Source organism: Neopelma chrysocephalum, unplaced genomic scaffold, assembly GCF_003984885.1.
Source record: "Neopelma chrysocephalum unplaced genomic scaffold, ASM398488v2 Primary Assembly neopelma1_22, whole genome shotgun sequence".
Classification (NCBI taxonomy): domain Eukaryota; kingdom Metazoa; phylum Chordata; class Aves; order Passeriformes; family Pipridae; genus Neopelma; species Neopelma chrysocephalum.
Genome location: NW_020897689.1, coordinates 13,147,837 through 13,173,581, shown reverse-complemented (window position 1 = coordinate 13,173,581; position 25,745 = coordinate 13,147,837). Strand labels below are relative to the sequence as shown.

At 40.5% G+C, this 25,745-nt stretch overlaps 1 protein-coding gene and 1 long non-coding RNA gene across 3 annotated transcripts in view; both read left to right on the top strand.

Annotated features, from left to right (window-relative positions):
• Positions 1–2,610: 2,610 nt before the first annotated feature.
• Positions 2,611–25,745, top strand: part of NKAIN3 (sodium/potassium transporting ATPase interacting 3) — a 357,930-nt gene continuing 334,795 nt past the window's right edge. For both annotated transcript variants that reach the window (XM_027705861.1, XM_027705785.1), the window contains exon 1: positions 2,611–2,889. In XM_027705861.1, the coding sequence (XP_027561662.1) occupies positions 2,836–2,889 (54 nt within the window). In that variant the 5' untranslated portion in view covers positions 2,611–2,835. The remainder of the gene's footprint in view (positions 2,890–25,745) is intronic.
• LOC113978748 overlaps positions 18,299–25,745 on the top strand; it is a 45,876-nt gene continuing 38,429 nt past the window's right edge. The window contains exons 1-2 of the long non-coding RNA XR_003537647.1: positions 18,299–18,389; positions 19,162–19,247. This is a non-coding gene — a long non-coding RNA (uncharacterized LOC113978748). The remainder of the gene's footprint in view (positions 18,390–19,161; positions 19,248–25,745) is intronic.

Here is a 25,745-nt window from a genome sequence, read left to right as displayed (position 1 = left end):
CAGAAATAGGAGAAAGCAAACAGAAAAATGGTAGAGATTCATAGACATCTATAAAACTTCTCTCAGTTGTTGTGGTTTAACCCCAGATGCAACTCAGCCTTATGCAGACACTCACTCCCACCTCCCTTCCCCCCTTTGGTGGGGAAGAGAATCAGAGCGTAAGGGTGAGAAAACTCGTGGGTTGAGATAAAGACAGTTTAACAGGGAAAGCAAAAGCCATGCACACAGACAAAGCAAAACAAGGAATTCATTCACCGTTTCCCATGGGCAGAGAGGTGTTGAGACATCGTCAGGAAAGCTGGGCTTCATCACACGTAACAGTGACTTGGGAAGGCAAACACCATCACCCTGAACATTCCACTCTTCCTTCTTCCCCCAGCACTATATGCCGAGAATGATGGTATGGAATATCCCTGTGATCAGCTGCAGTTGCCTGTCCGAGCTGTGTCCCTTCCCTCTGCCCCTTATCCCATAGGATTTAGCTATTTCTCAGAAAAGCACTATGCTTGGAGAGAAATCGAGGGGAAAGAGTTTTGGCCTCATCTCACTGGTGTACAAGCAGGGGTTGAATATGGTGAGTACAATTAAAATCTCTTCATCACTAGCTCTTGTAATTTCATTTATCTGGTTCCTTACCCACCCTGCAATTCTTATTATTAATCTCTGTATTATTGGGTTTAACTAAAAAGATCTTGTAGTTTATTAAATACTTCAGTCAAGTTAGAGAGATGATGGCTGCTCTAAAGTCCTCTGTATAGAACCAATTATGTGTAAAATTTACCAGCTTAGGCTGGCACAATGTATTTTGGCAATTATCACCTTTTCAATTTACTTTCATATCTTTAAGTATTTATCCGTCAAAGTATGCATGTTCTCAGAACATGTGCCTTTAGTAAAGTAAAATTCTGCCCCAGGTAGAAGTTTATCTTAAAAGCCAAACATAGAAATATAAATCTCAGGTAGTTTTATTAAAGTTTTGTATACTGTGCAATGTAGATTGTATTTTGTGCTCTTTGCATACATACATAGTCAAATACATATCCTGGGTGAGCAGAATCTGCTTCTTACTTGTCTTTCTTTTGTTCCTTCAGTTTGGTATATAAAACTATCTTAATGTTTTCCTACTTAAAAGAGAGGTGGTAGAAAAAACAGCTTTCCAAATCTAATCTGACACAATACTATTTTGCAGTAGCTTTAATTATTAGACTACTGTCACTACCATTTAATGCATAAATGAAGAGCTGTATGTAGTTTGGGGATGCAATACTGTGTATTTCACAGCGACATTAATCAGATATCTCACTAAAATGCCTTGTAGAAGGTAAGGTTGTTTTGTTTTTTTCCTCAGGACAAGCTTCAGTGTTTTGTAGCAGAAGTTTGTGTATCATGGAATGGCAGCTGGTAACAGGCTGTAGGAAAAGTGCTGTCTGGTGAGTGGAACATGCCTGCAAAAAAAAATATCTCATTTATATATACTTTGTTGGCAAAAAAAAAAAAGTCGTTGACACTTCATCTATGTATACAAATACTGTTGAGACGGTGTGTATTTTTGTATTTATTATCCCTCCCTAAAACATTACTTGTCTATGACCAAAGTGCATATAATGATGTAGGGACGGCATTATCTCCACTGATCCTGTTTCTCTCAGCTGCCCACGGAGAGGCCCATAGAGAGCACTCTTTGTTCATCCGTCTTCTTGTACACGGTGGATTTGGCATGTTGGACTTGATGATCTTAAAGGTCTTTTCCAACCTGAAAGACTCTACGATTTACCATTGCCCGGAGCGGTGACTGCCGGGGCCGAGTCCCTCTCCCCGGAGCCCATTCCCATTCACACCCGCGAGGAACAGCAGGAGCCGGCGGCTTTCCTGGCACAATGGCCTTGCCAGGGAGGGAAACCCCTTCCCCCAGCACCGCCGGTCCGCGGCCCGGATCAAAGAGCCCGAGTACCACCCTCAGGCACTCACCGCCGGGGGACTAGGAGGGGAAGGGGGCTCCCTGATACCTCCCGTCACCCGCTGGGAGAGGGCACACAGCTTATACCAGTGGGACTCCCTGAGGACCAGCGTCCCGACCGCTTCCTCCACCCCCGGCACAGCGCGGCGCCAAACAATGGCCCGCGGCTGGCGCCCGGGGGGTGCTCCGGGCTCGGTCCCGCCCCGCCGCTCGGCAGCCGCCCCTCCCCGCCCTCCCCGCCCCGGCCGGCCAAGTCCCCTGAACTTTCCCCGGGCGCTCGCAACAAGCGGCCCGCGCCGGGCTGCCCCTGCTGCCGCTCTCCGCGCAGACCACCGTCCCTCCCGCCAAGTCCCCTTCAAGCACAGCCTGCCCTGGGAGCCTTCGAAATGCCTGCACCGCCTGCCCTCGGAGCCTCCGAAATCCCTGCAAAATACCCGCCCGGGGAACCCCGTCACGGCGCCTGAGGAGAGCCCACCGCCGCCCCCGCTCCTCTCCCGTTCACATCCCGCACAGTCCGCGCTCGCCCGCCCCCCGCCTTCCCCCGCACGCCCCCCGCCTCCCTGCCCGCGTTCCCTCTGCCCACCCCCGCCCGGGTCCGCACACGCCCACCCCCAGCCCCTGCCCCTTCCCCAGAGCCAGACCCGGGCAGAGCCCTCCGCTGCCGCCAGCTCCCATCCCCGGGGCCGCGCCGACCTCGGCGCGCTACTTCCCGCCGCCGAGGAGAAGCCCCTCCACAAAGGAGGGAGGCAGCGGGAGGCGGGGGACACACGCACGCCCGGCCGCTCCGTCCGGATGCGGTGAGCCCCCCGCCTCGCCTCCGGGGCCGCGTCAGCGCGGGAGGGAAGAAGAGGAGCGGCGGCGGCTCTCCGGCTGCCACCATGGGCTGCTGCACGGGGCGCTGCACGCTGATCTTCCTCTGCTCGCTGCAGCTGGTGAGTGCCGGGGCGCGCTCCGGCTTCGCGGGGGGCGGGAGGGGACGGGCGCTCTGTCCCCCGCCCTGGGCGCGGAGCCGGGGGCGCGGAGCGGCGCTGACCTGCCCGCGGAGCTGTCCGTGCCCTCCGCCCCGACGGCGCGCCCGCTCCGCGCCCCGAGCCCCGGTCCGTAAGTTTTGCGGTGCGAGGCGGTGTGGGGCGAGAGCGGCCCCGCGCCCGGGGCAGGGGGGGAGCGGCGAGTCCGGCCGGTGCCGCGGCGCACCAGCCCAGGTGGCTGTCAGGGCTCCCTGTAGAAGGGAGAGCGGCTTCCCCGCCCTGATGTCGCTTCGAGGCGGTGTCGCTCCCCGCTGGTGCCGAGCAGGGGCTTCCCCCGTCTGCTTAAAGTAGAGGCCGAGGGGAAGAGCGAGGCGGACGGTGCCCCCGCATGGGCAGCAGCCGGTGCCCGCGGGGCGGCAGCGGGGCTGGGCACTGCCGGGCGCTGCCGGCGCCTTGGCAAGTGCGGGGACTGGCATCGACGCCTCTTTCTTTTTCTGTTTTTCTTAACCTGTGTAAAAACGGTGTGTGCCGGCCCTCTCCCGTGACTTTTCTTGGGATTCCTTTCTTCTGATTAAATATTCCTCAGTGTGCAATCGAAACAACAAAAAGGTGCAGCTTCTTCTCTTTGTTTAGTGAAGTTGGCATATTTATTTTACAGAAGAGAGTTGTTGAGACAAATCGCCGCCAAACAACAATAATCCTTCCTCTGGCTCCTTAGCTGGATGATGAAATAATGCTCTTCCTTTAGGAGTAGTTACCAGTCCCAAGAGTGTTTTAAAAGATTTTTCTCTTTTCTAGTGACTCAGAGTCATCATTTTGCCACATGATCTCTCTTAAAATTAGTGTTGTTCCTTGTGCGTGTGTGTCTGTAAAGAATAAAAGTGGGATGCAGTTAGTGGGGATTTTTGTTTGTTTGCTTTGTTTTCGTCATCCTTTTTCTGATCTTTCTAGTTGTCTGTCAGACCACATCGAAATCGCTTCTGTTTACATGAGAAGTAATTGTACATATTGCAATTATTTGAAGATCCTCGTTCATTTTCAAGGCTTTGTACCAGGTTCTTAGCCTGTGCAAACTGGTGTGTTTCCATTGTTTGCAGTGCGAGCCTGGATCTTATTCAGATGTGTTTTAGCATGATGAGCTACGTGGTATAAGTACCTCAATGGCACAACCTTGCTAAAAAGCAGAGGAGGCATGCGATTTGTACTTCAAGTGTGAGGAAAGTGTTCTTTATACGTTTCTGGTATTTTTTATTTCTTGTTTTGCATCAGTTTTGTCCTAATGACTGCAGAAGAGTTGCTCCTGATTTACTTCAGTGCATGCGGGAGGGGAAACAAACCTTATTTCTTCAAATATATCTCTCTGTGTGTTATGGGGTATAATAACTGTATTCACTATTCTGTAGAACTACTGGTAGGCTATAAAAATTGAAGTAAAGTGCGAATAGACACCATAATCTGCAGAGAAATGCATAAAAAGTCTTTCAGAAAAAGATTCGTGTTTTATAAGAGGCCTATCAGATGATATAACAACTTTCAAAAATTACTTCAATGCATAACTCTTTCTGCTGAACTTACCTGTTATATAGTAATGTTCCACGGTCAAATCTGTGTCTTTCAGGTGTTGATAAATGTGTGTTTTGCAAAACTTTGTAATTTTAATTTATTTTCATTTAAAAATAGAAATCTTTCTTTATATCCAAGAAGTGATCTAGTAGAGATGATGTTCTGGTTCTGGCCAGGACAGGGTTAATTTTTTGCAGCAGCCGGGAGGAGGCATGGCTAGAACCTGGAGGTTATTCTGTACAACCTCATGTCATTGCCTATAGCACCTCATGTGCCTTGCCAGGAGTGGGGGAAAGGGATTCTCTTCTGGGGAGAAGGCGTTCCTTCTGGTCGTGATACTATGGCCCAAGTTCCAAGCCGGAGGGAACCTGGCTGTGGTCACGTGGGGTTGGGCTCAATGAACATTTTGCATGTGAATCACTCTCTCATTTGTACACTTTTGTTATTAATATTGTTGCTGTTACTGTTTGTTTTCTTATCTCATTGCTGTTTCCAGTAAAGTGTTCTTATCCCAAACCGTGATCTTTGCCTTTTGTGCCTCCAATTCTGCTCTCCAGCTACCTGCAAGGAGAGGGGGAGCAAGCCAGTGGCTGAGTGGTTTGGAGGGTCTCAGTGGGACTACTAAATTAGGAAATACTATTCCTAAACCACAACACATGAACTTGAGGCTCAGGTACTTTCCATGATGTCAGTGGTTACAGTGTTCAGTTTATATATGTACGTGTTGTTGCTACAGGCAGTTTTAGAGCTTTTTCTAACGTCTTAGGGGTCACGAGTATAAAGCATATGCAGCAAAACTGCATCCCTGGGCATCACTGTCATTAAGCAAGTTTTATTTTACCTTGCATCTATTTATGACAGTTTGAAAGAAATATTAGTGCTTGTGACATTTAGATTAAGTCTTACAAAATCCAAAGCAGTTGTAGTGCTAATTTGTAGAATTTCAGAAGTACTGATGATTTATATGTCTTGAGAAAAAACTTTTGAAAAGGAGGCAGATGGGCACGTATTTTAGAAAAGGAAGTTGTTCACCTTAGTGACGTTGTGGTCATATCAGAAAAGGGCCTGGGAACAGTTCAGGCTTAACCTTGGGATTAGCCTTTAGATATCACCTGAGAAAGAGATATGTTATTAAACACGATTGGCAACACCTTTTATAGCGTGCATGTACTATGTAGATTCTCTTTTGTATAAGATGTGAAATATAAAAGCCAAATCCCTGAAGACATGTTCATAAATAAGATGTGGTTCTTATTCTAAAGAAAGGTACATTGTTTAGTGTTCTCAAAGCACAGTTTTTTGATTCTTTGAAACTTTTGTCTTTTCTAACTTTTGCCCCATTCATCCCAGCAATGTATAAACAGGTAGCCTAGGCATAAGTGAAGAGAACAGCAGTTATTGCATGACAGTCAATAAAATACCTTTTCTCTAATGTTAACCCATTAAGTGTATTAACTGCAAGGGGATTTGTTTGTAATTTTCAGTGCTGTTTGTCAGAGGATTTTGACATAAAAATGGCAATAATACCAGTTTTCAGTTATGTTTTGATCCATGAAATTGTTTATTTTTGACTGACAGCTTTTACTTTTCTATAATAAGCACATTTAAATGCTTAATTCGGTAATCCCAAGGATAGTCTGTAGTTAGTCTTCTATCATTTAATGATAACTTCATTCATAGACGTGAATCCATATCATTATGTGTAATACAGGATTCTGCAAAAAAATCATTGAGATGGAAGGCTAAATGGTACAAGTTCAGGAAAAGCTGTTAGTCTCATGGTTTTGTAGAATCCCTTCAGGTGGATTCTGCTTCTGAAAGTCAGGGGAATTTTGTGTAGGAGGGCTGAATCTTGCCCACCACCCCTGCTGCCCTTGATCCTTCACTGTTTTGCTCTTCCTGACTGAAACATTGTCATATACCATTGCCAATATTGTCAAGCAAAGAAGTCAGAAGTGTATGTGTATCTGTTTGTGCATAAATCTGTCATTAAGACTATTAGGACTTATGTATACATTGGGAAAATACATCATAAAGATATATGAATTCTTTGGATTACAGCCATAATTCTTACTGGTGCCACTAGAAGTCTGAAATGTTGGCCTTGTCTGTACTAGAAAATTAAAGCAGCTACCAGAGACTATGCCTGTACTAGTGTATGAAACACTACTATAAAACATTGTAAGATGAAAATGTTTGTAAAATAAAACAAATTCAAAAAATATTAAGTTCTGGAAGGGGTAAATTGACAATGATTTGCAGTGAGATTTAGCTGTGTGAGTCCAATTGATGTTAATATGTGTCACACAGTGAAACCTTTGTACTGCTTTGAAAATGTGTTTCTGAGAAACTACCATTGCAGGATAATTTTGTTTCAACATTTACAATAAGTGGAAGTTTTTGGGACCTAGAAGCATACAGATAAACAACCACAAAAAACTCTAAATAACAGAGATGGTGAATGAGATTTTCGAAGCAGTGAAGGGAAGGTTGATGGAAAGCGTGTGGAAAGTGTGAAATTAGACAATTTCATTTCATGTGTTTATCCTTGGACTCCTCTGTACTGTGTTCATTTTGTAGGTCTTGATTTAGAAGTGTATAGTTTATCCAGTTATAGTTAGTGTAAAATAGGCCTATTTTACCTGTTACTTTCCAAATATTTTAAGTGTCAGCAGACCACACTGTTTCGACTAGTGATTGTTTGACTAGTACTAATGTGATTGTAGTGCACTAAGTACTAGTGATTGTTTAGGGAGTGCAGTTGGTCATTTTAACAGACTAATCCTTCTCAATATTCAAAAGATTTATGTTTATGATTGCCATTAACATTAAATATACTGACGTATGTAAATCCTTAGGTTTGGAGACTATATCCATTAGATTGAATGATGACGTTTAACATTTGTTACTGTACATCATGAAATGTCAGCAGTTACGTGCAGAAGTGATATATGCCATGCATAGATTTTCATCTCATTTTAAAATACTTTGTAGGACTAGACACTCTTACTTATGATTTTGACTCTTGATGCTTGTATGTTAGAACAGACAGATACCAGTTATTCAGTTAACAGCTCAGGGATTCAAGGGATTTGATAAATTTGAGAAAGTAAAGTCTTTGAACCAGTAAATTCCTGCATCTTTTTTGTGTTGGTTAAAGAATCACCAGCCCATTGATCTGGAGATGAAACGTCTGTCCACTGATAAAAGAGGAGGAAGTATGAGGGGTGCCTATTGTGCTAGCAAGGATGGAGGAGGCTTGGGATTTTAGCCCTGAACATCCTGGCTGCAGGATGTTGCCCTTTCTATTACAGCAGCTGAGGTGTTTTCAGAGGTGTTTTCCTCTGTTAAGTCAAATAACATCCCCAAAACCTGTACCCATTGCTGGTGGCTGTGCCTAAGAGGCTGATATGCTTGTTGTATGGGTGTATAATTGCATTGCAAACCTGAAGATTGGAAGTAATGTGCTTCATCCAATAGAACTACTTGAGTTAAATATTCACAATCCACAAAATGTATTACGCTATATAATTTTTATGATTTCTCTCACCAGAGACAAAAGAGTAACAACTAACATTAAGTTTTCCACTTCGTGATTTTGTTTTATTTTTACACAATTGTTGAGAGTTACCTGCTAGTAAAACACATTCCCAAAACATCAGCATTTTAGGATTTAACCTTTCCATGCAACAGAAATTCAGGTTCAGTAGTGAAATCCCCTCCTGCCAAAGCTGCATGTAAGACTTCTTTCAGTTCAGTGTTCCAAAATTAGAAATTCAAAACTTGAGGAACCATGAACTTTCAGGGCTCTCTGAAATTTCTCAACTGGGTGAATTTCTAGAAGGACCCTTGCAGCTCTTGATTAGTTTTAGGCTCCATCCACCACAGCAGGCTATTTTTCTACAATTCCTGTCTGCTCTATGACTAATGGTTAATTGTCATATAAACATTTAATGAATGTTTTTACAGTGATGAAGTGAAAGAGTTAAGATTTCAATTATAATAATGGCAGTTAATCCACTGAAAATTGTGAATTATATAGCTGTTCTCCCTATTTGTAAGATCAGTAAGTTTTGGAAATATCTATTTTAAGAACATTCAGATATGCTGATGATCTGCTTCAATTTCAAGATCTGCTACGTTCAAGACACAGTTCTTGGGACTAAGAAACCAATATTGTGTTTTTGAAAATTATTGGAATTCAGAAGGATAGTATTGGTGGATCTAAATGGAATTTGGGTAGAACTTGCAGAACTTGAACAAATTCTGTGTTTATATTTAGAGATCATCTGGGATCAACTGTGCTTGCAGTATATTAGGTGGTGTTTAAATCTTACTAGTTTTGTGACATTTGGATCTGAAATAAAAATTTGTAAGACTAGGTAATATTACATCATGTTTTCAATCTGTATCTTACCTGAATCTTTTGGGTACAAAGTGGCCTGTTTAGTTTTAGGGACAATCTGGTAAACTGACAAATAAGTGATAAAATCACAATTCCTTAATTTTTTGATAAAAGTGTTGCATTTTGGCTCCTCTATGATATCCAAAATAATTTTCACATAAATAAATGAATTTAATTGATTAGATGACCAAAGAAGGAGTCAAATCAGTCACATCAATCATTGGCCCTGATATTGTACAAGAAAAGTGAGTGGAGGTTTTGTATTTCACTTGATTGAGACTGGAATAAATAATGCATTCCATACAGTTATTGCTAAGATGTTTGCTTTTTGGATGTGCTTGTGTGAAGAGGAGAGACAGAGGACCTAGGATGCAACATGAAGGAAATTCTGATTGAATACTAGGAAAAAAAATCAGTGAGATCATTTGATCATGTTTTTGAGAGAACTTTTGGAAACTCTATTCTTGAATAAATTAAAAATCCAGCTGAACATAGCTCTTAAAAACCTCATGTAAAAGAAGTTTATCTGATGTTGATTTTGGCCCTGCTATGAATAAAGGTTTTACCAGATGACCTGTAGAGATTCCTTGCAACTTAGGTTATCCTGTGATTATAGGATCTTGCCAGAGCAAAAGGAATAAGGGCCTCTAGTTTCTTAATTTGTTGCATTTGTAATACTGTGGAAATAGTCTTGATATGGCAATAACAATTCTATTATTCAGTATTCTTAGTGTCAAACTTCACTGTTAAAGTAAATGAGAAGTACCTGTGATGACCTTGTCATTTATAATTTCACAAGTAACAATTCTGTGATACAATGTAGTATATCAGATCTTTCAAACTCATTAATATTGAAGCAAAATATATTTTATTCATTCAGCCTTGTAATTAATTGCTAAGCAGTCATTTTTGGACTAAGAGCCTGTTATTTTTATCCGTACAGGGAAATGAACTGCACATTTTTGGTTCCAGATAAATAATACAAAGGATCAGTAATAAGTTTGGTTCAGGAAACTAATAATATGAAACAGGGTTTTTCAACTCTAGGTCACATTTTGAAACTCATTGCAAGTTAGATGAGGGCAAATGTCATTATGAAATATTTATATTAAATGCTACTGGTCTTGCTAGACCATCAGTATAAAAATGTCATCTCTATGTTAGTCCCAATTTCCAGCTTTTAGAAGGGTGAAGGTTGGTGGGCACGGTAGTGTGAAGACCGAAGTGATCTTTTTGCGCACGTTTCCTCAGGTCATCTTCTGTGCTAGCAGGTGCTAGCAGCATAGCTCAATGAATTTTGCACTACCTTTGCTCATACTGGACATGATATCTTTGTAAACTTTATAACTTAACATTATTTTTCATTTTGATGTAATTTAATTTTGATGATTTTGTGTAAATTTCATCTTTTTAATTGGTCTTTCTGCTTTATATTTAGTACATTTTGCCTTGAAAATAGAAATCAGGCAGCAGCAAATGGAAAGTGTCTCATTTTGAATCTTGAAGCAGCTTGGCTTTGTCCAAGATGAAACAGTTTTCTTCCCATCTCTCAAGAGCAGTTAATGCGTACTTTCCTGAAGGATATGCCAGCAGGTTTAGATCATGGACTGCTGCACTTAGTGAGACTTGCAATTCCTTGACAGAGCCATGCCAGCATCACTAAGTCAGTTTTTAGTATGTCGCGGGCTTTTTTTTTCTTCCATGTGTGACCAGTGAAATCTTTGTAATCTTGCTATAGATCCATGCCTTTGGTAGGTCTCTAAAAGACAGTGGTAAGCTGAATTTAATCACTGTTCTCTGATCTCAGGAACAAACAGAGTGCTTAAGACCCCGATAATGAAATGGTAGTAAAAGATTTTATTTTAGACTTTTTACTTTTTACTGTACTTCCTTATCATCTTGTCTTTCTTCAAACACAGCCATATCTTGCATGTAATCTCAGCTCAGATGGATTTTTTAATGCTGTGGTGATTTGGGACTTGTTCTTACAAGTTGCTGAATGCCCTACAATTCTCAATAAAGTTGCTGAAAGTCATTCTTTTACATGAAGTCTCTTTATAATGACAGGTTCAAGCAAAAGCAGCAGTGAACCTTCTACCTAGTGAATGCCAGCATTACAGTAAAAGGAAAAAAGAAAGTTTTCTACTTAATACAACAATTTAATTAACAACTTAATACAGTTTTGGCCAGACAAATATCCCTTACAAAAATTAACATCACAAAGAAGTAAAATTGAAAATTTTATGAAATGAAAAAGGAAGATAATTATAAACAAATTATTTATATTGAGAGTGACTCTCCTAAATAATCACAGTTGGTTATCCCACAGATCTCTCCAAAGGGAGTTGATAGAAAGGTGGCTTTTTTTTTTTAATTTAGTCAGTACAGAGGTTCTGGCTGAGAGTAAGTATAAATATATATAAAGAGTCAAATGGAACTTCTCTAAGGAAGGTTTTGACACACACCAAAGAAGATACAGATATAGTCAAGTAGTAATAACAATAATTAAGAGATGAGCAGAAAGATCCTGAAATAGTTTTATAGTGATGGAGATTATGTGGCAACATGGGATGAAAAGTGTAGAAAGGTGCATTTAGATGAGTGTTAAGAAAGTGGGATGTGGAAACCCTCTTCAGCAGACAGATGAAAGTTGCTTCTGTGTGTGGGAGGAATTCCTGCCCAAGGTTTCACTGAAAACCAGATATTAAGGAAAAGATTTTTATTCATCTTCTCTAACATACCACTGTTTCTAGTTTCTCACTATTCTATTTTAAAGTAACTGTGTTAGTGTCAGACTCTTTGAATAAAAATTACCAGGGGACTAAAATCGTATTATGATGATATTTTCTAGGGAGATCGGAATGACTGGCAGTGTTTCTCATCCAATTTTAGTTTTTGCCTTTGGTTGAGCCTTGAATACTCTCTGTTGTCCTGGGAATGCTGCAACTTCACTGCCCTGTTGCCAGTTCCCGGAACCTCCTGTGAACAAAGTACTTTTGGAGCTTAGGAGCATGCAACTGAAGCTCAGCACAAGTCACAGGGAAAGTGAATAGACACATAAATCCTTGTTGGCTGATACTGTGCATACCTACAAAAGCAAAAAAACCCCTGAAACAAAAACAAAAACCAAAAACAAATCCCCCCCCAACAAAACCCAACAAAAAACCCAAGGGCAATTAAGTGCAATTTCTTAGATGGACTGAAAAGAGCTCATGTCTAAATGCATTTTGGAATCAGGATTCTGTTAAAATGGGGTTCATAAAGAAAAATCCTTCTGGAAGTTTAGTTTCCACAATCAAGGAATAAAAAGCTGAAGAATTCTAAAGCTGGAAACTGCAGTGCATTATAATGCAGGAATAACATCACAAAAATATATAGTTTTGCTTCTGCTTGTGAGCTATTTATTTTTTCCTACTAGAAGCTTGCTGTATCTTTCTATTGCAGAGTGAGCAGAGTGTTTCATTTCTCTAGTATGTATTTATTTCATGACTTAAGTAGACATCATCACGGTAAGTGTGTTTATACTTTAACTGTAACAGAAACCTTGCTTTTTCTACTGATTGAATAATTTGTATCATAGAAACCTGGAAAGCCTCTCTGTCCTCTAGTGCAGATGGAGCTACTCAGAAAGCTGAAGATAGATGGTCTTCTCATGGAGATCCCTTGAACTACTGAAGATTTCTTTAGTAAGTCTATAATCAGCCAGCTGTACATTTGTAAGATACTTGTTTTAGTGTACTCATCAACATGGGCATTCAGGAAGCCTTAAAACTGCCCAGATTTGGAAGACATTTTTGCCAATTACCACTGATTCCACTTAATTCTTATGCTGGTCAAAGTCACAGGTTTGTGCTCAGCCTCATTCTTCTTCTTTCTGTTCTCATCAATAGGAAGCTCTTGGCTCCAATGCCTAGCTGTGAAATGATATGCTATTTTCCATTTTCCTGTTCCTCTCTTTTTCTGGAGCCAGATGATTTGTTCCCAACTCTCATCCCAGTTGTTTCAGAGCAATTTCCAAATTCTGATCTTCATCTGTTTATCATAGTAGGATTCAGATCTGTTTCCCTAGAGAAGTCAAGACTGTTAAAGTTTACTCGTTGCTGTAAATGGGCACAGTACGTTGTGCTTATCTGAGTGATTTTCATCTATACAAAGTAAGTTTTCTTTTAGTGTATGCCACAGTTATTTGTGGTTCTTCACATGATGTTGGTTTCACAGCAATATAGAAAGGTCTGGTTAGTTCAGAAAAGAAGGGAATGTGAACAAGTGATACTGGATAGATGAATTAGTAATGTCATTTACTGTAATGCAGTTGTTAGAGGACTTGCAATAGTAGTGTTGGGATGGACTGAAAAAAGTGCCTTTTTTAAATTTACAATGACAAATTAGACGTATGAATGACAGTAGCATAAATACAAACTTCATTCAAATGTCACAGATGAGTTTAAATATATTGAAGTATATTAGATGCCATGAATGGCTTTAAGTTGTATATTACTAATGAATAATTTAGTCACAGTGGTTTGATTAAAGCCAAAGCTGACTGAGTTGTGCCAGAAGGAACCACAAAGTTCCAAAGTTTATTTAAATTGGATTAAGTGACGAAGCCCTTCATTTCTCTAATATGTTTTTTTTTCCATGAGTTAGACATCATGAAGATAAGTGTGTTTACATTTTAACAGTTACATCGTTACATCTGTTAATCTGTACAACTGTAATCAATTGAATGCTCTGATGACTCTTTCAAAATGTAGCTTGTGCAGCTGAGATGTGGTGTGCTGCCTTGCACAGTGGTAATGCAGGGTGTGGAGCAGCCTCACCAGGATGCTACTGAGTCCCATCACATAGGTACATGGACCTGGTTGCTTGTTCTGTTGTGGGACGGGTGCTAAACCTCTATCCACCTTGATCTGCTGACGTTTTCTACACACCTTGTGTTTTGAAAAGAAGTGATTGTGTGATGGTGGGAGAGCAATACCACATGTAACCTCTTTTGATCGCATTTAGTGAGCCTGGACCATCTAGAAAGAGTGGGAGAAGCTGGTATCAAACAGTTTAATTGCATTTTTTGTGTCTATGAGAGGTTACAGGTTTCAGCATTCAGCCAGTATGTGATACTTACTTGCACTGAAAGCTGAAGAACTGTTTCTGCAGTACCTTGAGCTCAAAAGAGTGTCAAGGTTAACCTGAGCAACTGAGATTCTGGTATTTTAATTTTAGATTTATTGATTTAATTATTTATTATTTAGATTTCTTACATATTTGGTTCACTTGGTGTACCTGACCAGTGAAATTCTTGGCCATATGAATCTCTTAGTTTTCTGTGGGATTTCTAGACTGTGATTAGATTTCTAGGCTGGACTATAGTTAGTGCACATTCCAGATGTACTGGAGTGCTCCAGTACTACTGCGGCTTCACTGTGCTTATTCATCTGTCGAGAAGCTGCAGTAAATAATGGCCTATAAGTCCACTGCTGAGTTTGCACTTTTAAAGATCATTTGAAGCACACTGCAGCTGAAGTTTGCTCTGAACTAGGATGTGTATCTGAGATACAACCTGCCTCAAGCACTTACAAACCAAAACAGGTAATGGAGTCAGAAAAGAAAGCATGCAAATGTTTTGTTTTATGCTGTACAGAAAGTCTCTGGAGTTGTAGTTTAGCCTGGTTTTATGCTTGGTGCTTCTTCACTGTTTCTGTGTGCAGTCACCATAATTTCTTTTTTTTTTTATATTGGCCACATGTGACTATGAGCATAGTAACATCTTCATAGGCAAATTCTCTGCATTTGTGTGGGCTCATAATCTGGAAAACACATTTCTTTTTAATTGTGTGCTTTTTAAAAAGTGGTTTGGAGGTGCTAAAATACATTGCAAAGGCAAAAATACCTCTCTGTTTCAGAAGGAATGTCTCTTTTGGAAAGATTGTTTTCAGGAGTTGACAGATTTGAGTTGATCCCAACAGAATGAGCTCTTCTGCAGAATGAGACTTGCAAATACATACTCCGGCACTGACTGCATGCTTAGTTGGGGAGTCCCCCTTGTGTTGTCACCTCTGGACACAGACTCTTTTGGAAGATAGGAGTCAGTCTCTTAAGGGCCTTCTGGAGAATGGGAAAATAAACAAGTGTCCCCCAAGTACTGGAGCTGACCATCTACATACAGGGAAGGGACAGTTTTAAGTTATGGAAGAGTTTTGTTTCTGCTGATGGAAGCACTGTTTAATTGGCACTAAAAGAACCATGAGTTCATGGGTTTCTTCTTATATCACCTTTGTCAACTTATTTGTGCAATTCAGTTTTTGTTAACTGGAAATGTCAAAAAAATTACAATATATTCACTGGAATAATAAGAAGAAATCCTAATCTCTTGGGTGGCAAACTTTAATTGTTGCATTTTCTCTGAATGACAAAAGCACATCTGACAGAGAATCCCGGCTATCTAGGCAGAAGAGGAATTTGCAAGGCAGCCAGTTCACATTCAGTTCTCTTCCTCTAAAACTAAGGCGATAAATTATGCTGCTTTTAAGGGGTAATCTCTGTGACTTTGAAGAACATAAACTCTCAGAGGCATACCAGTCTGACTGTGCTAAGTGTTGAGCACCTCCTGTGTTGGAATGAGTAACCTCATCTCCCACAGAGAACATCAGGAGTTACAGATACTGATGTCCTCACTCAATGGCATCACTACCCAGAGGGATCAAGCTGTAACTGATGCAGCTGTGTTACTGACTGGGCTGGTAAGTGCAAGCACTATTAGGGGGTGCCATTAGATGAAGTCACTGTAATGTACCATTAGGAAGCCTGCAAAAATGAGTACCCTCTTCTAATCTGAAAAGTGTTGTGGTTGAGAATACACCCATTGGACGTCCTCAAGGGAAGATTTCTTTCCCACATACTGGCTTTGTCAGTGTTACCAGCCAGCATTTCACTAGCACGAGACTTAGCTTTGTAACATTTCACGGACCTCTACATCATGCTGAGTAGTGCTGGATCATCTATTATTAATACGCTCACATTTTTTCTAGACTAGAAGTATCTTATTTTCTTGTTAAATCTTCCATTACTTTAAGATGGTTTCAAGGTCTGTTCTGCTCTCATTTTATTAGTTGGGAACAAAAGCTTTTCAAATATCAGAAGTTAATATATGCTGATTTCTGGATAAGCAAGAAAATACATCAGATTTTGAGGCTATTTTATTATATAATGATGTCTTTAGGTTTCATGCACCGTTTTTATAAAATAGTTTCCTTTTTCTTATTTGAGTGCATATCCATACAGAGTAACAGTTTTGCATTAGAAATGCTGGCTGCATGGCAATGTGAGACTCTTGCCTATAATTATAACCAGTTATTATTATTTGGTATGCATAAAGAATTCAAAGAACTTTAAAGTTACAGAATTAAAATTGTGTTTGCTTACACAAGTTGATGGAGACAGTCACATGTTCGTTCTGCTTTGAGGTGGCCTGAGGCAAGGCAATGTGCATCTGGGAACTGTGAAGTTAGTTAGCATGGTGTGATGCCTTGGTTAACGAGCCTGTGGAGGATACCATAGCTCAGGCACAGTACAGTGCTAATGCATCCACAAGGCTTCTGGACAGAAGCTGGCCTGTATCTGGATGAGCTGAAACATAGGCAAAGCAGTCAGACTAACTCTGGAAAATATACGCAGACCAACTAGTATAAAAACAGGAGAGTTAGCAAGATGTGAGGGTGCACATTCTTTGAAATGCTCAGGCTATTATGAAGAAAGACACTGGGAGAGCAGACTGGGTCTACCAGTTACTGCTTTGTTGGATTCCAGCTTATCGCTTTGATCGAAACCTGATTTGTTCATCCCAGTCAGCTTTCTGTCTTGGGTTGGTTATTCTTGGACAGTGGAATGGAATAGGCCACCTTAATCCATAATGCTGTTTTAACATGGTTTGAGTATTGGGTGAAAGGTAAGCATGAAAAGGAGTATCGTGACAGAGAAGTGCACCAACCGGTGCACTTGTCAGGAGTGCCACGCTAACATCCTGCTGCTAATGGCCAGGTTCACCTGGGATGATTTTGCCTTTGTCCCCTGTGTAAGTTTGGCCTGGCTCTCCTGCTGAGTCCAGGCTGTCTCCTCCCCACTCCCGCTCTCTCAAGAGAGGAAAAAAACCGAACCACAGAAAAACTGAAGGAAGTCCGGATGAAAATGGGATTATATAAAAAATATATATTTACATATATCTACAATTATATATACAATTTGAGTATATTGTACACACAATAGGGAACTCCTGAGGGGGGAAAAAGGGAAAAGGGAGGCGGAAACAGGGATAAAAAGCCTAAAACAAATATCCTCTAAATATACACCACTAACAGAGAGCTAGCGAACAAACAAATAAAACAAAAAAGAATTACATACTTCCCTGAATGAGACAGCAGAACCGTGCAAAGCACCAACCAACTCCCCACACCTCCCGAAGGGAACCGGAAATAATGGCAGGTCTGAGCAACAGGCTTTGGCCTATACAAGCAAAGACTGTCTGCAGAGAGACCTGTCACCTTCAGCCACCAGCAGAGAGAAGAGAGCGAACTCTCTTATCTGCGCCTTTTTATATGTTGTGTTACGTTAAAGGATGGTATGGAATACTTCCTTAGATTTCTGACCCCGTTGCTAAGGAAGGCCTAAAAAATCCAAAAGCCAACCCACTACATTCCCCCATAGCTGAAGCTCAGCAGAGGGGAAGATTCTCAGAACCAAGTTGGAAATTGTATCATACTTTTCAGAGTTCCTCTGCAAATCTCTTGCAATTTTGATTTCTGGAGTTTTGTTTCCTAAAACTGTACACAGGTGGAATAAACTGGCCTTATTATTTAGCTGATGTAGGCCTAATTTTAAGTGCACCATTTTTGCTCTCAATTTCCAGATTCATTCTTATCTTATCAGTAATAAGCCTAACACAGACACTGAATTTTACCAGTAACCCTTCTTGCTCAGTTGATCTATTTTTTCCATCCCACTTTTAAGTTTTTTTCATCTTTAGGGAACTTTGAAGTACTTCCCACAGCTATGCTCAAAAGTGGGTTTGTAACCTTTTACTGCCATTACTGCTAGTAGACCTTGCTTGAGGCCATAGGGAAGTTGAGACAAAGCTAGGGAAAAAAATCAGGCTCCCATCTTAAGCACAAGATCACCATTTGTCTTTTATAAACCTGTCTTGTCCGATGCTTTCAAATTCTCAGAAGAGAGGGCCTTGAGATTGAAGTGTTCATGCTTTTTCATAGCGCAGATATAGATTTTTCCTTGGGAAAGTTTGGCCATGTCATGCTGGTCTGTTTGTGAGCAGCATGGTGTGTGGTGATGGTACATCTGAGATCATTATTCCTTGCTTTTACTATTAGATTATTCAAAACTCACTTTCTCTGGCTCTCTAGCCTCCGTAAATCCATTAACATCAGTGGAGTTATGGTCATTTATACTTGCTGAATATCAGTTTTAAAAGATAACAGCTGAGTACTTGATGGTAAGTGTCCTTCACATATTTGAAAAAATTCCTCTGATAATGAATGTATATTTTTAAATGTTTCTTACGCCCACATTTTAATAAAATGCTTAATAGGATTTGAGATTATAATGGTGTCAACGGTAGTTTCTCATACCATTGTCTGCACTGGGGGTTTGTGTCTCTATATGCTCTGCCTCCTTCATCCTTGTCCTATTTTGGAAAATGTAAAGATCCTCACAGGTTTTAGGCTGTTTTTACAGGGAAGACTCAGGATAGTCCTGTAACTTCTGGCCTTTTTAGAACATGCTTTTAGGTCTCCTTTGGAGAAGCATAGAGGAATGATGGTAAGGAAGTTGAAGATATGGCCAGCATAAACACAGATATGTTCAGAAAATAATATTGCCTTCATTAATATTGAAGAAAAAAAAATCAAAAATAAGGATGTTACCTAAAACCAATTGGAAACCAATGGAATAGTTCTCACTGATTTCAGGTTTTGTAGTCAGCCCTGCACACAGTTGTCTGCAATGCTTTTTGTGTTTTCCTTTAGTTTTTTTCTTTTTTTTCAGATGCTTAAATGCACTTTTTTAGATTTGCTGCAAGAGGCAAAATTTAGGCTTCCCCGACTGTGGTTTATTGAAAATCTCAATCATAACATTGCATTAACAGAATTCTTCACATATAGCAGTTTTACTTGACAGGGAAGAAACTTTATTGCATCTGGAATTGTTGTCTAAAGACCTTTCCAGAGGCATCAGGAGATATTACCTATGTATTCTTCGCCTTTCAGAAGAAAGGAAGAGCTGTGAGCCATACCTGTAACTCAGGGCTGGAACCAACACATTCCACAGCATCATGCTGGAATAATGATAGAAGGTAAGAAAACATAATAAATGGTCACTTTTCTGAAAATGTAAGACAAGATTCTTGAAATATATATAATTTTAGTTCTTATTCCAAGGAGTGGTAAGAACTGGTGCAGTGGGAATATCACAGAATCATAGAATTGTTAGAGTTGGAAGGTACCTCTGGAGATCATCTTGTCCAACCTCCTTGCCAAGGCAGGATCAGTAGAGCAGGTTACACAGGAACATGTCCAGGTGGGTTTTGAATGTCTTCAGAGAGGGAGACTCCACAATTTCACTGGGCAACCTCTATCAACAAGAGATGCAAGCCCTTGTTTTAATGATGTTTTCAGATATAGATCCATTTTCCCATTTGTGCAGGTGAAGAAAGCCTTGGCTTGATTGTCCTCCCTTTGAAAAATAAGAGAAATATTCTCACTGAATTTTGTGTGAAAAGGATTATGATTCTGGTTTGAATGGTGCATATTTACCTCCATTCTGTCTCACTGAGGAATTATTTTTTGCATGAAATATATATATATACTATATGGGTTAAACAGTGTTCCATCTTTACTTTTCTATGAAAACAAATTTCCAGGGATTAGGGGTTCTGTTACAGGGATGTTTGATCAGGAACATATCGTTTGTACAGTTGATTCTGTCTTGAGGCAGATGATCTCTTGTGGCTGCTTTTGACCCTGATTTCAGAAATGGCTAAAAGAAAATGTGCACAAGCTGAAGTAAAACCCACAAAGGACTTGCAACATTACGTTGAATAGAAAGATCTAGTAACAGAAACTCTGTAGTAATACATATTGCTTAGGTTTTGCCTAATTTACAGTCTGCAGTCTTAGCACTACTGGCATAACTTCATTACAGGGGCCTTTTGGTGTAGATGGGACATATGTCAACAGGATTTTCCCTCTTCCTGCAGGCTGTTATACCACCACTTTAAATGTATAAATTTAGCTGAGGCAGTTATCTGCTGATGCAGCCATGTCCCCATCAGAGGCTTTGCCATCCTAGAGCAGATAGCTGTGGTGTTGAAGTTTTCATTTGAGCTAATAGAAGTACAGGGCTGTTATGGCACAATTTTGTGATGTAAACTGGATAGTACCTGCCTATGCAAAAGTGAGAAACATATTCAACTACTATCAGTTCTAACATATGAATGGGAAAGCTGTCTATGCTACTCCTATTCCAGTTATGAAGCAGCTCTTTTCCTTTTAAAAATAGTGAATTAAATGTTATGTTTTGAGGAGTGAGAATCTCATTAGTGGCAAGCAGAAAATTGTGCACACCATTTGGACACTGATTATCAGAAAGACATTTTGTTAATTATGAATTAGGCCAAAAATGTTTGGTCTGTGCATGTATTTTGTTGCTTTAAAAAGTAATTATCAAGGGTTCTAATAATGACATAAAATAAACAGCTGAAAGGATGGGAAGGAAGGCAATGACAAGAGAAAAGAGTACAGGTCTTCTTTTGCATGTGAGGGTTTTGTTTCTGTTGCTGTATCATTCCAGCCTTACTCTTCAAGTATTGTCTGAGCTCTGATAGACATATTGATTCCTGGGGTACTCCTTATTGCTCAGATTCTAAATAAAACTAGTAAGTCTGCTGGGGTCAGCTCCTCTGCTTCTTTGTCTTTAGCCTAGAGAGCTCACAGTTTCTCACTAACTTGATAAAAGGCCAGTTTCTCCTGAATATCTGCCGGTGACTCAGAAATGTATTTTCTCAGTCTTAGATTTTATGGTAGTTTTCTTCCATATACATGTTATTCTGCCAATATTTGCAGAATGTACAAGGGTGACCATGCTTTAGACTGCCCAATGCCATTTAATGAGTGGATATTTTTCGTATTGAATCACATTTCATATTGAATCATTCCAGTCAACAGGAATTTATGAAAGGCGGGTCCTGCTGACCAACCTAATCTCCTTCTATAACAAGATGACCCATGTAGTGGATGTCTGTGGATATTTTTTACCTGGACTTTAAGAAAGCTTTAGACACTGTTACCACAGCATTCTTTGCAGCATTCTCCTGGAGAGACTGATTCCCATGCTGGACCAAGGAAAGAAGTCCTGCCCCTGAGGAGTAAGCAGTGACAGTGACAATGTCTGATGAACTGACCACAGCTCCCATCCCCTGTCCCTTGTGCAGCTGGTGGGGAGGAGGTAGAGAATGAGGAATAAAATTCAGCGCAGGAAGAAGGGAGGGGTGGGGGGGAAGGTGTGTTTTACTTTTCATTACTCTGATTTGACTGGTGGTAAATTCCATTAATTTCCTCAAGTCAAGTGTGTTATTGTCCGTGACAGTGAGTGATCTTTTCTTGCCGTTATCTCAACTCATGAGTCTTTGATTGTATTTTTTGTCCTTGCCCAGCTGAGGAGGGGAGTGATGGAGCAGCTTTGGTGGGCCTGATATCCAGCCAAGGTCAAATCAGCACAACGTACAACTTTCTCCTTGATAATAACCCTTGATGGCCTTGGTTATTATGTATATCTATTTCCACAGTTTCCTTCAGATTGAACAATCCAACTGTTAGTGACCATTGATCAAAATTCTGCTGTTGTGACAGAAATGGCTTTGTCTTTCACAACTTCTTTGAGGAACCATTCCACTAAATGATCCTGAGACATGATCTATCTGAGAAAGCGTAGTGAGAATATGCTTGCTAAGTTAGCAAGGGACACTTCAGATTATGCTCCTGACATGAGCTGGCGATGTGTGCTTGCAACCTGGAAAGTCAGCCATATACTGGGCTGCATCAAAAGGAGCATGACCAACAGGTTGAGAGATGTGATTCTGCACCTTTGCTATCACAGAATCATGAGGGTTGGAAGAGACCTTCATGATCACCTAGTGCAACCATCAACCCAGCACCACCATAATCACTCCTAAACCATATCCCCAGTGCTCTGCTGAGACCCCATCTAGAGTACTATGTCCAGCTCTGGACACAGGAAAGATGTGGACCTATTGGAGTGGGTCCAGAGGGGAGCCACATAAATGATCAGAGAGCTTGAGCACTTCTCCTGTGAGGAAAGGGTGAAAGAGCTGGAGTAGTTAAGGCTCCAGGGAGACATTATTGCAGCTTTTCACTGTTTAAGGGGGGCTTACAGTGGAGATGAGGACAAACTTTTTAGTTGGGACTGTTGCAATAGTACAAGGGGTAATGGTTTTAAACTAAAAGAGGATAGATGTAGACTAGATAAAAGGAACACATTTGTTTATGATTTTGTTATGATACTGACAGAGGTTGCCCAGAGAGGTGGTAGATGCCCCATCCCTGGAAATATTTGAAGTTGGGTTGGATGGGGCTTTAAGAAACCTGATCCGGTTGAAGGCGTCTCTTCTTATTGCAGAGGAATTGGACTAGATGACCTCTAAAGGTCTCTATCAACCATAACTGTTCTATGATTCTATGTTTCCTGGGGCTTGAGATCAAAGTCTGGAGCAAAGTTTAGATGTAGGGGCAGTTAAGATGTGCCTGGTGCACAGCAGCACTTTCCCTATGAAAGCAACTGGACTGGGAGACCATTTCAGGTGCCAGTACATTATGGCAGCCTTTGCACCACAGACTATGAGACTGTAGAGTTCAAAATACTGAGAAAAGTGAACAAGACTTGCAGAATTATAATCCTGTCCTTCACTAGTGCAGATTTTGAGCTGCTCATGGATCTGCTTCAGAGGAGCTGGGAGAGCTAGTTTATCTTGAAGGGAGGAAGAGGCTATGTAGTTAGCAAAGGCATATAGTGCTTTCGGAAAGCTTCATAAAAGAGTTTGGCAAAATAAACACTTGAAGAAAAGTACAAAGATCAGTGTTTACAGAGTCATAGTGCTGTCTACTCTCTTATACGGATCTGAATCATGGGTCATCTACCACCACCACCTGCGACTCCTAGAATGCTTCCATCAACACTGTCTCTGTGTAATCCTAAACATCCACTGGTCAGATTATGTGACCAATACACCTGTTCTAGAACAAGCAGCAGTCACAAGTATTGAGGCCATGTTACTGAGAACACAGCTGCATTGGGCAGGACACGTCTCCAGGATGAAGGACCACTGCCTCCCTAAGATCCTGCTTTATGGTGAACTTGCCACCGGCTGCCGCAAGAGAGGAGCCCTGAAGAGGAGATATAAGGACTCCCTGAAGCAACATCTCAGCCTTGGCCATATTGATCATCATAACTGGTCTATTCTGGCCTCCAATCGGGAGACCTGGAGACACACTATCTTTAACGCTGCTGATGCTTTTGAGAAAGCACACAGGTTCACTCTTGAGGAGAAAAGACAACGCAGAAAGAATCGAGCCTTGCAGAATATACCATCTAAGGAGTCTTTCTGCTGTGCCTTTTGCAACCGGACGTGTCTATCTCGTATTGGCCTTTTTAGCCACCAACGCACTTGTAACAAACGTGGGTAGAGTCCTTCCCAAATCTTTGTTCGCGAAGCCCAGCCATGAGTGAGCGTACCTTCATCCTTGCAGGTTGCCAGAACTGGATATTACAAATAGATTTTTATAGGAAAGAAGTTCTTCAACAGCTTTACTTCAGCAGTCCACCAGAAATTTCATATATAGAGAAGCTGGAAGAGGTTTTAGAAGAACAATGAAGTGGTTAATGTGGATATTGCTAGTGGAAAAACCCACATATTTGGAGAAGAAAAAAAATGTTTTGAGTGGCAATTTAGACTTGTGTCATGCATTTATTTGCTTTGTCCTCACCTTAGGCAGTTAAATATTTTTGAAACCTCACAATTAATAATGACTATCTTCTCTTGGTGGCTTAGTGAGTATCTGCTGGTAAATCCTCATAGAACTATGTTCTAAAGTAATTTTCAGGAGAGAGATCTTCCCCTTGGTTGGAATTTAGCCAGGAATATTGCTGATAATATACCATTATGTCATGGGGGGGCAAATATGCTAAGACTTACGTATCTGCTGTAAATTCCTAAGGGAAGGTCTTGGCATTTAGCATTTTCATAGGTGTTTTTTCCTGTAATGCCTCATAATAATTTCAGAGAAGTTGATTCACACAGTTTATTCAGTTTGAAAAGTATATTGTATCGGCAGCTTGGCAATCTTTAGTGGCTCTAGGATTTTTTTCTGCATATTTTGATATTGCCTCCTATTGGTTGGTGTTCATTGAATGCTCAAAGCTTACTGGAGTTTCAAAATATGTTTCTATTACGGGTTTCTTTTTAATTATCATCATTATATCTTTGTTTTCGGCATGTGTTCTGTTTTTTACAAACAAAGTGAAAAGACCAGCATCTTGTTAATGACTATAAGGTCAGCATGTCACTCAGAATCCACTCCTTGTGGGCCTACAAAACAAACAGTGATGCTGTTCCAAGGATATCACAAGCACCAGGTCAAATATACTTGGAACTGTGGGTTCTTTGAGATCAAAAGTTCATACGTGATTCTGTTGCTTTCCTGGCTGGTGAAGAAGCAGTCATGAAGTGATGTGGTCAAAGTAATAAATGAATACATGTGCTCTTTTTTATTATTCCAGAAATTTAGATCATTCTGTTAAGTCAGAGGAGTTCAAAGAGCCCAGTTTCAGATAACTGACAATTTGCTACTTAAACCTAAATCTCTTAGTTTAGACAACATCTGGCACCATGGGGCTGGAATGCTGAGGCACATCCATCTAAAATTCATGTTTTCTACCTTCTACAGATTAGGGTCTATGAACTATATAAACATATAAGGTATGGAAAATAATGGTGCATTCTGTATCAGCAAAGGTAAGGTGTAAAGATCTAACTTTATACATTAACTTGTGGAGTGTCACCATTAATTCATTGATTTAAGAAGAAAATACATTATTTGTTACCTATTTCTAACTGTCAGTAAAATGTATTCCATGTGGGAGAGCTCAGTATTAATGATTGATAGTTCATTGTTCAACCAGATGGTTTAACAGCTAGAAAAGGAGCAGGATTTTTGGTAACTACTGATGACAGATCTCTCAATATTTTTCTTTTTAATCTTCTTTTTAGTGCAAACTATAAAACTCTAAAAAGAGCATCTAGAAGAAAGAAGACAAAGCTGCACAAAAACTTCCAAGAAGCATTAAACAGCACTGTCAAATTCATTTTGTTTGAATTTTATGCAGTCTATTTTAAACTGAAAAGTCAAATTTTCACCTAATGTGAAAATTTTAATTTATTCAAAAGTCTGTCTGTGATATAACAATTATTACAGAGAAGCCCAAGCCGTCCCTGTAAAAATATGAGCACATACACATGTGGAACAGGAAAACAGAAATATTTTAGAAGAATGTCACTAAAGCTAAATAAGTTACTGTGTATATGTGTGTGCGTGTGTCTTGTGGTGTAAACACAGATTTTGGTTGCTTTCTACTGCCTACCTCAATGTGTGGTTGACTCTTGGGAAGGCATTGATCTTGGAGGAATTGTTCAGTCAATCCAGAAAAGTGATGGGATGGGGAATTTGAGAATCTGAGCTTGTAGAAAGCCCACTTGGTTTATTTTTATATGATTGTAGCG